General features: G+C 33.4%; 1 protein-coding gene across 1 annotated transcript in view; it reads right to left on the reverse strand.

The window, feature by feature from the left end:
• Positions 1-1,308: 1,308 nt before the first annotated feature.
• Positions 1,309-13,554, reverse strand: part of LOC120335086 (uncharacterized) — a 32,569-nt gene continuing 20,323 nt past the window's right edge. The window contains exons 20-31 of the mRNA XM_078112965.1: positions 13,188-13,322; positions 12,702-12,830; positions 11,905-12,059; positions 9,123-9,258; positions 8,094-8,197; positions 7,100-7,227; positions 6,174-6,250; positions 5,559-5,693; positions 5,100-5,237; positions 4,706-4,845; positions 3,774-3,909; positions 1,309-3,117 (exon numbers count right to left, since the gene is read on the reverse strand). Coding sequence (XP_077969091.1) covers positions 3,046-3,117; positions 3,774-3,909; positions 4,706-4,845; positions 5,100-5,237; positions 5,559-5,693; positions 6,174-6,250; positions 7,100-7,227; positions 8,094-8,197; positions 9,123-9,258; positions 11,905-12,059; positions 12,702-12,830; positions 13,188-13,322 — 1,485 coding nt within the window. The 3' untranslated portion in view covers positions 1,309-3,045. The remainder of the gene's footprint in view (positions 3,118-3,773; positions 3,910-4,705; positions 4,846-5,099; positions 5,238-5,558; positions 5,694-6,173; positions 6,251-7,099; positions 7,228-8,093; positions 8,198-9,122; positions 9,259-11,904; positions 12,060-12,701; positions 12,831-13,187; positions 13,323-13,554) is intronic.

A 13,554-nucleotide genomic window follows, 5' to 3' on the forward strand; every position in this document is an offset into this window, starting at 1 on the left:
ATTTCATATTATTACTCTAACTCCCGTTAAAGAATAACATCTATCCTAAGCCGGGAACATAGAATGAATTCCACTTTACATGCTTACTGTGACCATGCAGTTGTCTTAATATATATATATATATATAGGGTGTCCATGAATTCTTTAAAAATTTCCTAATTATAAAGACAATTTATCGATACCATATGTTGTTTTGACCTTCACGAATGTATTAAATAAAGTGCTAATACTCAAAATAAATTCTGATTAAAAAAACCACAAACCTGGTTAAGATATATTGAGAACTGACTTCATACCAAAAAAATTATAACTGTAAATGGACTTTATGAACACCCTGCTATTTACGGAGTACAAACTACGGCGTTATAAGCGTCATGTCGCTTACAGATCGGAAAATCTATTTCTGAAAACAAAAGGTGTCTAGATTTAAAAAATAAAATTCCACGCTCACAAAATGAGTGTACTTTTAACAAATAAAATTTTAGAGACTATACCGGAATATGTGGTGACCAAGGAATTCCTAAATATATATTATAATTGAAGATCCGATACGTGGAAACAGAGATCTGCGTTTGTATATACTGATAGTACTAATAATTCTATGTCAGGTTATATCTCTGTCGACTGAAGTCTATTTATGGCATACATTTAAAACTCTCCGCTCACAAAGCTCTACCGTATTATATATGCCTTCAATATCCCAATATCCGAAATAGCGACAGTAGCTGTATGTGTTATATAACAGTTTCCTGATCAGACGAAAGCGCTCTCTCAGTAGAAATACTATTACGAGCAGCTTCATGTCTTTATTCAACCACCGAGTATATTGGTGAAAAAAGGCGCGGAGATTGGTGAGTCACATTTTTGCTGTAGACTCGTGTAAGACTGTGAAATCGAAAAGTTCATACGACTTCGAATTTATGATCTTTCTTTAATCAATCATGCGAATCCGAAACAGATTCTAGATTCAAAAAAACAAATTGTTGACTCCGGATCCTTATTCTGGTATCTGGCAAAAAGTTTGACTCCATTTTAAACTTTCCAATGCAAGATGAAAAAGGTCCAGTAAGTTCCAGTAAAGCAATTCCAGTTGCAAAATTTGGCCTCGAATCTTAACGTGTAACATGTCGACTCTCACACCTTATTCCGGGTACAAAACCTGGACTTGGGTAATTTGCGACAGAACTCCAAAAATACGTATCTATAGAATTTTACTATCTCAATAACAGTCTCACTGCTTCGGGATATCTCTCAGCTGATGACTGCCGTAATACTTGTGAATTGATTGGAACGTTATATACAATATACTGTGCAACCAGATTACATTGTAATAAAACATAAGATAATATGAAGCATATATATATAAACTAATGATTCTAAAAATAAATCAAACACGACATATTGATACAATTAACATCAAACATTTTTTAATATAAGTAGAGTAGAGTAAGCAAATCAACTTGATTTATAAGATGCAATTGGTTGATTTTTCCCAGGGGAGAGGCAAAGTGATGAAAGATCTCAGTCATGTGGCAGTTTACGGCCTTTCAGTCGGTTACCAGATCATATCGGGTACGGGAGTAGATAACCAGGTATTTGTTTCATGGACATGATCATTCTGGTGACCATATATAATCATATTGTTGTTGTCCAGTTTTAATATTATCTAATTAATTTTTTTTGGTACGAATCTCGAAACTTTTTTTTTTGACATACTAGTGAACTTGAAATATAACTTTGAGTTGGTATATCTTGCATGGTTTCAAATTAAAGAATTTCCTACCTCCCACTTTCATGGTATTTCTACACTTTTTCGACGAGAATAGGAATTTTACTCTTGAACCAATTATATAATATATATTACGTATAATATTGCTTTTGAATAATATTATTTTCAATATATTTGAAAAAGAGGAAATTGTTTTTACACAATACAATACCTAAGAGGGTCTTTTGGAAGGTTATTTGAGTTGGTGCCATGATATTCGAGAAAATAATAATTTATATACCTAATTCATATCTGTTTCATTTTGACACCTGAAGATGTCTTATGTCCTATAAGATGTCCATAAAGCACGCAATAAAATTAAACATAATTCAGGGTAAATAAATAATTTTTTCACTAATGAAACCCAAAACTAATTTTTGCTTATTTTTTATGTGCGCATCATGGGGTAAAAAGCTAGGAAAATACGAACTGAGCATTGATTATATATAGTACATAGTATATACTGTGCAACCATATTGCATTTCGATAAAAACAATATTTAGTAAGATCAAAAATATCTGAACTAATAATTCCGAAAATAATTCAAACACTCTACAACTTGTTGATACAATCAACATCAAACATTTTCTTATCTAAGTAGAGTAGTAGAAGCAAAATAACTTAGTTTATACGATGCATAAAGTTGCATAAAATTTTGACAATGCATAGTCTAGTTATATTTTTAACAGTGGCAAGTAAACAATGGCATAGCATAAGATTTACACTCAGACATGAATACAAAAATCTAACGTTATGGAAAAGGCAGTGGTTAGTTTACTAACGCTACATAGTACAGTTATTCACAACAAAACATAATAAAAATCTGTTTAATGGTACAGAATTATGCATTTAGTCTGTTTTAAGAAGGTACAAACACAACATATTTAGATGAGAATACTTGGTCTTTTGGAATATTAAAGCATAAGTTGACGTCGGGGGTTATATTTTGACGTCACTTTTATTATATTTAATTTTTTTATTTTTTATTTTTTAAAACAACTGCACTAATATAAATTACAACAAATTTTGCTTGTTTTCAAAATTTTTTTCGTATATCATTATTTACGTTTCATTCACGTATTTTCAACCTGTTTCTGAATAAAACATACTTTCGCTTTTCTTATTTCTATCTAATTTGTAGCTTATTATTAGCTAGTTATTTTTGAGATGTACGTATAGACTTTTTAAGTTCTAAAAAGGGGGCGGGGCTTGAAAAGTTCGAGAACCAATAAGGGAGTCCAGTGATTACATGCCGTCCCATTCAAACGATGCGACGTTTAGAAGTTTGAATAAAGATCGAAGGATCTCAGATATTCGATGATTGCTTGATAGCAGAACTTGTATTGATCCTGAAATAAAATAAGCAAATTTAGTGTACTGTTTTTAATTCAGAGTTATCTTTAAAAATGTTAGGACGAGGTTCATATGTGTTTGGAAAACTAGTTCCCCTAAAAATATTTACCTTCAAACTGAAGGAGTTGTTTTGGGCAACAGCATTGAGCTCAATGATTTTAGTTTGGGCGCAAAGTTTGAATACGTGTGAGAACGATATTGACTTGGAAGTTATACCCAAGGCCTGATCATGTCTTATAGAGGCCCTAAACACCTAAGACTTTGGTGCCCTCTCTGTATATCTAATATTAATAATAATGAAATATGTTCAATGTTATCTGAAATTGAATACATCAAGTAATTTTCAGTATTGAATACTAATCTAAGTTATGAGAAAAAAATAAGCAACAATTTATATCAGCTGGGCCAATACTAAGTACTCGATCGTCTGACCAACTTGAATTATTTTATTAAAGACCGATGTACCACTGAAAATTCGTCTATGAAAATTTATTTGGTGCCCCATTTCTCTTGGTGCTCTATGGACGTGCTTACTTTGCTCAATGGTTAATCCAGCCCTGGGGATACCGTAGGCCTATATTCGTATCTTTCATGAACAGGACTACCGAGAGTTTCATTTTTATTCGTTACCACGTTATTTTCTTATTCTTACCAAACTTTCCACCATATTTGGTCTTCCATCTCTGAGATCTTTCACAGTTCTGAAAACATCAACTCGATTCTCACATTTCAATCGATCTATCAGATTCACTGCTGCACAGAATACACCAGTTCTACCGATACCGTTGCTGAAAAATAGAACTATGTTTAAATAACAAGTATAAAACTGATAACTGTGAAAATAGCTTAATCCTAATGTCAGGGTCGTGAAGTTTGAGAAAGTCTACAATCGACACCAGGCTGAAAACATTTTGGCTCCGACCTCGGGGCATAAAAATTCGGCTACGATTCCATTTCTGAATTAATTCAAATTTTTATAACAAAAGCTTTGACACATGCAAGCCTTCTTTCATGATCTGTTGAGTTTCATTGGGGAAGCTTAGACCTATCGGGGAAATCAGAACTTTGACTCCCCGACTCCGAAAAGGTCGCAAATAGGAATATCGCTCCGTCTCCACATCTATTCATGGCAGACAAAAAATACAAGTGTATTGAAAACATGACTCTATACAATTGACATTGAGAGACATAATAGAATTTGAAAAGTTCAAATCTTTATATTCGACATATATATCTTGTGAAATCAGGATAAATCAGATTTTCATATAATTAAAAATATTTCAATTATATATATATATATGTATAATTAATAATTAGAATTAATTAGAATTAGACTTAATAATTAAAATTAATAATTAAAACCACGACCTCTCGCCCGGTTACCAATCCCAGTGGTTACCTGAAGTCTCGCAATGCTTTTGCACATAAATATCTCTCACCGAATTCAAATTTGCGCATCCACATGGGGTAACCAGGGTTAATATTCTTAACGCTTATTACGATGCGCCAAACGCCGAGCTGATGAGCTTGGTGAGGTGGATTAGTTTGTTACACGGTATGACCCCAATGATTGCGTCGGTTTACCTGCAATGTATCAGGGCTGCTCCATTTCCAGTGGATCGAATATTCTTCTGCATTTTACTCACAAGATCGATTATTCCTCTGGCATCTTCAGGGCAACTTGGTGATCTCCATCCGGTGTAATGAAACTGGGTCACAGATCTCTGAAAATAAAAAAAAATATGATATTAAGCTCCGATGCTATAGTCATAGTCATAGTCAACTTTATTTTTTCCAACCAGTAAAATAATAAACAGATACAATGCAAAAAATATGCGAAAAAGTCAAGAACATAATTTTACTGGAGAAGGGAAGCCGCGGGGAACCAATGTTGGTTATCTAGCAGCGGCACCTAAGTTGCTAATATATATATATAAATAAAGAGAGAGAGAGAGAGAGAGGGAGAATCTGCTCATACCGATTGTATTCCCCGATCTATCTTCAATTTTCTTGTCACAGCAATCGCGTCAGTGTCTTCTGCGGCGAGAGTTACTTTCATGTTTTGCAGTTTTAATTCTTCCCCAGCACTTGACGGCCAGTACTGCGCGCATTGTTCCTAAAATAACAGTTCAAATGATGAAAACAAATAAAAGGAATGAAATATTTACAGAATATCGTCGTTTATTGAAAATTTATTCACTAGAAAATATGACTTAGTTCAAATACTGCTATTCCTAATTCTAATGCGGAATTTTTAAAATCGCGGTTCATTTCAGTCGTCAAATTTGCCATTTTTGGGGGAAAATCAGCTGTGGTCTTTTCCTGCAAATATGACTAATATTTCACTTGATTTTGAATTTTTGGAACAAATTTTTCTCAAAAAAACAACAAAAAAGAATGCATGGGAATTTCCAGACTATATAATGCAAATCAATACCTCACGTCCTTCTTTCAGTTCCGTCAACATAACGATGGTATTCACGTTGTTATCTAGAATCGATCTCCAGAATAAATCAATGTTTGATGAAGTTGGGCCTTGGGATGCGATCATTGGACTCGACTCGTCATAACTCTGCATGAGAAAAAATAGGCATGACAATTTTGCAATATAATAATGAGAATTAAAATTAGTGGTTTCTAAATTTAAGTTAATGTGACATGGAATTATTTCACAAAATTTGCATAGAAGATTAAAATTCCAATTCTCTTAACACTTATGATTAAAACCAAAGTGAACTGCTTGAATTTATGAACAAGAAATGGTTACCGTAATGTCAGTAACTTTATATTAAATGATTTGTATCTGATATCATGAGCATGGGCTTCGTCAATTATGAAAACAGCACAACGGGATGAAATATTGCACTTCGTGGACATAAATAAAGGAAAAAACCTTTCTGAATCCTATGGAAAATTGCAATTCGATTGCTTCATTATTTGTCGGAAATTAATTATTTTCACTCCAACAGCAAGCCCATTATAAACAATAACAAAAAGGCAGCAAAGCAATCTTTATATTCATTTCGTGTCCAAATATTCACGGAGTACTTACCTCAACCCAGGAAGCATTCACAAATGGCAGTTTCGTTTCACCAGCTTCCATTGCAAGTTTTACTAGAGAGTAGTCATCTGTAAAACATTAAAATTTCTCTAAATGAACCTTTATTTTAAACATTTCAAACGTTTCCTCGTTGCTAAGACACGAGCATGGAAGATTGGCTTACAGCAAGCTGAATGAAAAGTTCTCTCAAGCTGCGCGTACCCAGGGTTCGGACTCATCCTCTGAAAGCATTTTTCTGTACCATACATACTAATTTTCGTAGTTTGAAACGCATTTTAGAGAGTCAAGAATCTTGGAAGCCCGCGTTTTTCTGGCTACGTCCCTGCTTTTAAGCAACGTTTCTAATTTTAATTTTTATAAGTCAGAGATGTCGATTCTACTGGCATAGAATTTTGTTCAATTCACACTTTTGGTTCACACTTCTGATCACAGATAAATAACTTATCGAAGAAAAGTATGAACCATTTTTTTTTCTGTTTGACTGTTATTCTATGAAATTTATTATCTTCGACTTGTTTATCGTCATAATAGTGATGACAGAAACCTATTTTTTTGAGCTTTTTCATTAAACTTCCGTTCACAAAAGCAAAGACTCAGAAACACTTGGTTGGACTTTTGTTAAGCGTGCCTTGATGAAATATTTATTTCATGAAGTAGCTGAAACATGGTCTCAATTAAATTGAAAAAGTTTAAATAATGAATCTTATTATTTGGCAATATAAAACCAAGTTTTAGTTCGGAAGCATTATTCAATTTTTAGCGACCTCGCCATTATAGTTGTTTCATATAGCTAAATGACTGGGGTGTAAGTGCCGAATTTTCAGCACACAACGATTAAAAACTAATGCAAACGGGGAAGCTGTAACTCACTTGGAAAATGATAAGATGCTTGGTTAGAATATATCCTATTAACTTACACGGAACTATATTCATCGATCGGTTTGTTTTCTTGTGCTCGTTCCCAGTCAGTTTTGAATCTTTCATCGGATGTATTCTGCTGAGATCATCGAATTCTTTTCTCAAACTTGATTGAGCGTTGCCAGAACTTCAAACCAAATAATATATTAAAGTAAATTATAATAATAATATAGTATGAAATATTTGTGATCCTATTTATTCATTTTTATCATTTTTGGGCACGAAATGGACCTATGTATCGTTTTGCTATTATGTTGTTGTTCTTGTTCTTTTTGGTATTTTTCTTCAAGTTGTCATGGAACAATCGCCTTTTGTTGGTAAGGGAATAGCTCTTATCGAAATTTGAAATTTGGAATTCCTGTTCAGAACAGTTCTTACATTGATAATCCGCTTCATTGTATTTCGTGAAAGATATTTTATTCGTCAGTCAAAAATAGATTTTTAGAAATTTTATATTTTTGATTATCTTAGAAGAGCATAATATATTTTGAATCGAAATATATATCTTATTCAGAAGGAGCAATAAAATGCAAAATTAAAAGCAATCTTTAAAACAATACAATAAAATGCACATACTATTACTCAATGTTTTTATGCAAATTTGGTAGCATTTTTATCTCTTAGCAAAAGAGATGAATATTTTTGACAAAAGCATAATACATTTTAAATTGAGGTATATTATTATATCTTACTCAAATGGTGCGTATTCAATAGAAAATGCAAAATTTTATTGAAAGCAATTCTGAAACAATACATAAAATGCAAAAACTATCACGCAATGATTTCATGTAAATTCGGTAGCCTTTTGATATCTTAACAAAATAGATGAATGAATATGTTCAACGAAACTGTAACGAATGGATTTTGAATATAGCAGAGTTAGCGTAATGTTATATTTAGACATATTTGCATAGGACGATGCAAATCTTTGGCTTCTTGTTGAATTGTAGTTGCTGCCTATATTGGTTTGTAATACATAAATATAGAATTTACCTTTTCATCATTTCTAACTTATTCTTTGCTTCATCAGTAGATAAGTCTTTGTCACCAAACAGACTTGTTTCCAAGACAAGTTTGTGAAGAATGATATATTGATCCTGAAATAAACAATCAGATAATATAAATATAATGGTAAACGAATTCAAACTAGCATTCTGAAATCCCAAAGCCAGCCTTAAACTCGAGTCCATTAGTTTCGAACAATAACAACAAAACGTTCTATATGTACATTTCTTGTCCAACATTAAATAATTTCGACATAATTTTAAATGAATCCCGGCAAAGATGAAGTTATATAAGACGACTTTTTCAAGCGGCGAATTACCGTCTCTCTTCCGGTTACCCGTTCAGATTGTGATTGCAGATACCTAACATTTCAGTTAGTTAAACGACATGTATTTGGAAAGTGGAGGAAATTCTGACTGATTTATTACGTGGTACTGTACCAGTACAGCTCCAGTTGAGCATGGGTGTGACGGGGTAAAAAGTTTCCAAAATCCTTAAAAAGTGTCCACATGAATTAAAACAAAGCAAATTTGGATTTAAGTACTGAAAATTTAAAATTGACTGTTTCACGAAAATATTATGACATCAACAAAACCTCAAACAGCCAACGATATCAATTAAAACAATAACAATTAGGCAAAACAGACAGGTATAATTCGTTTCCAAAATAGTAGTAAAATAATTGTATTTTGGAAAAAATAAGAATCCAACGGTCCTCTGTTTGGTTAGAAAATTATAGTATAATTATACTAGTATAGTAACTAGTATTATATATAAATTACAGTTCCTTCTATACATAGAATTTAGGTCATTCGGAACATATTGTAGAGAGAAATTTTGTGCAAACCAAAACTTTCAGGTCCAATCATACATAACTCATTTTGGCTTTGTCTAGTTGTTTGCAGAAATGTGCTCAGTGACCGAAATTCATTCCGGTTTGAATATATGGTTTGCACTAAAAAACTAAAATTGATTACATATCAACACGTTCGTCGTAGATTTCATTTACTAACTTACAGCAGTTTGCACCATTTCAACTCTTTGCTTTCTCATGTTGAGAACGCAAGAAAACACGTCAACTGATCGCTTGGAATTACTTTCATCGAGTAGAATGTCGTATCCAATAAAGGTTCCGGTTCGTCCAGATCCAGCACTAAAATATAAATAAATTAGATGGAGTTAGGATGCACGATACGCACTCAAAAAGTGGACAAATCTTCGAATATATGTATCAAAACCGAGCAATGCTGCATCAACAGGAAAGCACCAAGTTTGATGAAAGGTCTGTGGACGATCGTGACGGAGTGGGTCAGGCATGGCGGAGAGAAAAGAGTTTTTTTGAGTGAAATTAAAACAGCAATATTTCTGTTGATATCGGCGCTCATAGACCTAACCGCAAATTTGAAATACAAGTAATACCATTCCATCACCATCAATCATAGTTAAGGACTGAAACTTGAAACCAATTGGTCGATTTTGATAAGAAAATCTACTTTCCTCGACAACAACAACAACAACAGCAACAACAACAAACAACAACAACAACAAAAACAGCAACAACAAAAAAACAACAACAACAACAACAACTACAGTAAAAGCAACAACACCTACAAAAATACCAACAACACCAACGAGAATAACAACATCGGCAGTGGCGACGACGACAACAACAACTTAGTGAATGAATCATATGTACGAACTGCCTTGTGTCCAATGAGGATAGGATAGGATTTTTCAAATTTATGACGAGCGAGGAAGACCAGGACCCTGTGTGCCAACTTAGATCGAGTGCATGAAAGTCAACGAAATTTGTGAATTTCCACAACAGATTTAAGTTATTGTTTTAAACAATTGTATTGTCTCGACTACGTTTACATTTCATACAGGGTGAGAATAAATCTTCATCATTCTCCGACGAACCTCTGCCCAGGGGTGTGGCACGCCCAAAATAGCGAGGGGAGGAGGGGGTTGTAATGAGGCTTTTTACTATGAACAAGGACATATACAAACAGTCACTGATATCTGAGAATATCTTATAGAGGTCCTTCACAGTCTTACTTCGATATTCACACTATAAAAACGGGCAATTTCATCTATTTTGGTTGATTCATTTGGATAAAAGATTGATGTTAAGCAAAAAGTAAGTACGTTGTTTCAGCAATGAATCACTCACGAATAGTGAAAATTAGTGGTAAATAAACGTAAATATTCTGGTACTCCCGAAGTATGTGGACCAATATGGCGGACACCAGAACGTAGTATGTGTACCAGGTTCGGGTCAGACCATAATTTCAGGTACAAATACTACGGGAGTCACTTGGCTAGTACCCGAACTCGTAATAGAACTAAAATAAGGAAAATTGAAATAAAATTATTGTGCCTTACTTCAAATGCCGCAAAATTACTTTTCACAAAATTTACGTTTTAGATTTCATTATTACACTTATGCCACTGCCTTTCACCAAATTGTTCGCGTCCGGATTTACGTCAGCCATTAGTCAGAAGCCATGGATTTTACATAACTGAATGGATATGTATTAAGTCGCGCATTCGGCAGTTTTCATGGAATTGTGTTTCGATGACGCATAAAAAACTAGACTAAAATAGAAGCATTGTTAGTACTTCCTCGTGTTGCAAATGACTTCTCTTTACCTCGATAGGTCGATCTATTACAAAAGTGAGTAAGTGTAAGTCTCATTTTAGATACGAAGTGGCAATTTGGATCATTTTTCTAATTAGTTGTTCTTGTTTTTAGTTTTGTTGTTGAGACGATGTTTTGATCGAAAAAAAAACTGTTTTTGTCGTAAATAATGGTCCAATCGATTTCTAATTTTAAGTACTTAAAGATGGAATTGGTCACCAGAAGACTATTACTTTCATCTTTTATTTTTCACATTTTTTGCGTTTTTTTTTATGCGATTCTTATGAGATCCGATATTTTAACCAAATTTTGCTGTTTTATTCAAACTCACGAAAACACCGTTTTCATTATATCACAATTGTCTGTCATTTCGATTTTGCGGAGTCGCTGCTCAGCCCCCTTTTTTCGTGCGAAGTGCATGGAACTATAGATTTGTTATAGGACTTTGTTGTCCATATATTTGAGCATTGCTGTCTTGCCTACTTCTAATAAGATCTCCGCTGGTCAACGAGAATATTTCAAATAAGTTCGTCACAAAGTAGTTTTGCGTTAACCAATATTTATTGTTTGTTGATATTTTGTTGCGATAATAAATCTGTATGCTTCGGACGTGGCTCTGCTCTGGAAAGATTGGATAAATTACACGGGGATATGCCGCAATTATGACATTGATTTCGAACCCTTCACTGCTCGATTTTGTCCACCGTTAGAATATTATATTATAAGTATATTCGAAGTTTGTTTCAATTGTCTGGCGCAAAATATTCAAATTTTAAAAGCGCCAAATACTTTCATAGTGCACACGCATGGGGTGATACTACTTTGTTTCCCCGAAAATAAGACCTACTCCAAATTTTAAAAATGATTTCAATATAAGCTCTAGTCGACAGCAAGAAATATTTCTTACTCTTTTAAAATGATTAGGATTCTATGTTTAGCAGTTATTTTGAATAAAAACGTGTTATTTATAAGTAAATGGATAACGGTTTTCAAATTTTGTAGATTCGTAATTCTCGTAATTTTCAACTTTCCTTTTGGTAAATGAAAATGATAGACATCTCCCCAAAATAAGCCCTAGTGTTATTTTACAAAAAAATTGAAATAAGACCCATTCCTTTTTTCAAGAAAAACGGCATCTAACTGTTCACGAATATCTACCTGCAGTGTACAACGATGGGAGAATCATTTTCTAGTTCTTGACAACTTTTCAAGACCGCTTGATGCATTCTGAGCAAGTTCGATGTTGTCTGAGGAGCCCCATGATCAGGCCATTTAAGGAATTGATATTGGTATACGGTCAAGCTTTTGTTATTCTGAAAAATATATTAAATAAATTGATACACTCTTATTGCTACTGAAAGAACACAGAATTTTTTTGTGATATTTTGTTTGGATATAGTAGTAGTAGTAGTTAATAGTACCGTTCGAAAAATTATCGTTTTCTTTAACGCGTCAAGGACACTACTTGTATTAGGCAAAAAGTGCAATCAAATCAAATTTATTTATTTAAAGGACATGATTAACAGGGACCCCAATTTGAATTAACATTGGCAAAAACTAAATAATTTAAATTGGAGATTGGTAATTTCGGAATATTTATTTAGTTCCCAATTTTAATATAAATTTATAAAGTTCTTTTCCAATCATTTTTGGAAGATGCAACCAAGACACAAGCATTCAAAAGTTGACATATATTTTAACATTGTGTACTGTGATTTTCACAATTGGACGCGTACATTTTCTGCTAGTTTTAGATATGAATATTTTGTAATTAGGTGATTCTCTATTCAATGATTTGTTTTTTATTACGATATCACGTTATCTTATAATTGGTTCACACTCTAGCAATGGTGAATGTAAAAAATCTAAAGTGTATATAACAGGATTATTGCCCAAAGCACAATTGACCGCCTAGGCCGTGTACAAGGTCTTATTCAGTATTTGCTCTTATCTACCTGCTTTGATTTCACAACGAGAACCCGTCTCATGAAAGCACTGTAATTGACTTCTTGTGCATTTTCAATTACTATGTCTCCTATCGGTAGCTTTTTCCCGGCGTCAGGCCAGTACTTTTGGCATTTTTTCTAAAAAATAAATTATTTTGCATATCAAATGACAATGGAATTTTACTCAATGGTTACTAAAGGTTTCCCGAACGTCAAAGCAAAAAATAGAAAATGCAACGCTGGTATGTACGTGTTCATTGTTTTTATGTGCACCAGATATTCAAATCTTTGCGCCCTTTTTTATTCAAATACGTCAGAACATTTGTTTTTATTTTATATATCTTTTTGCATATTTGCAAATCGCGTGGGCTCTGCTTTTAGTCAACGGTTATCTCTTAATATTAAATACAAAAAAACATTGATCAAATATAGGTCCATAGGTCCAACCCGGATTGAAGTCCATTTAGATAAATATCAAAATCTTTATGAACCCACTTTTCCTGCTTCGATCTCCTTTGCCAACATGACGATTACTTTACTTTGTTGCTCTAATACCATCTGCCAAAAGTCACCAACGGTATCGGGCAGAGGCCCTTGTGTTGCAATGTACTTGTGTCGTACGTTGTGGCCCTGTGAAAAGACGTAAGATTGTTGTAACAAGATGAAGTTGTTTCGTAGATTAAATTTGGATCAAACGTATGGATCTATTCACATTTTGTTTCATTGTGTTTTCATAATCATGTTTTTTACGTAACTTTGAATTGGGGTGAAGAGTCCCGTGCTGCACATTGTTTTTTTGACTTTCAAAAAAGTGACTACGTGCCTTTGATTTTAGATACCTATTTTATAAAGTATCACTTAA

The sequence above is a fragment of the Styela clava genome, chromosome 1, assembly GCF_964204865.1.
Source record: "Styela clava chromosome 1, kaStyClav1.hap1.2, whole genome shotgun sequence".
Lineage (NCBI taxonomy): Eukaryota > Metazoa > Chordata > Ascidiacea > Stolidobranchia > Styelidae > Styela > Styela clava.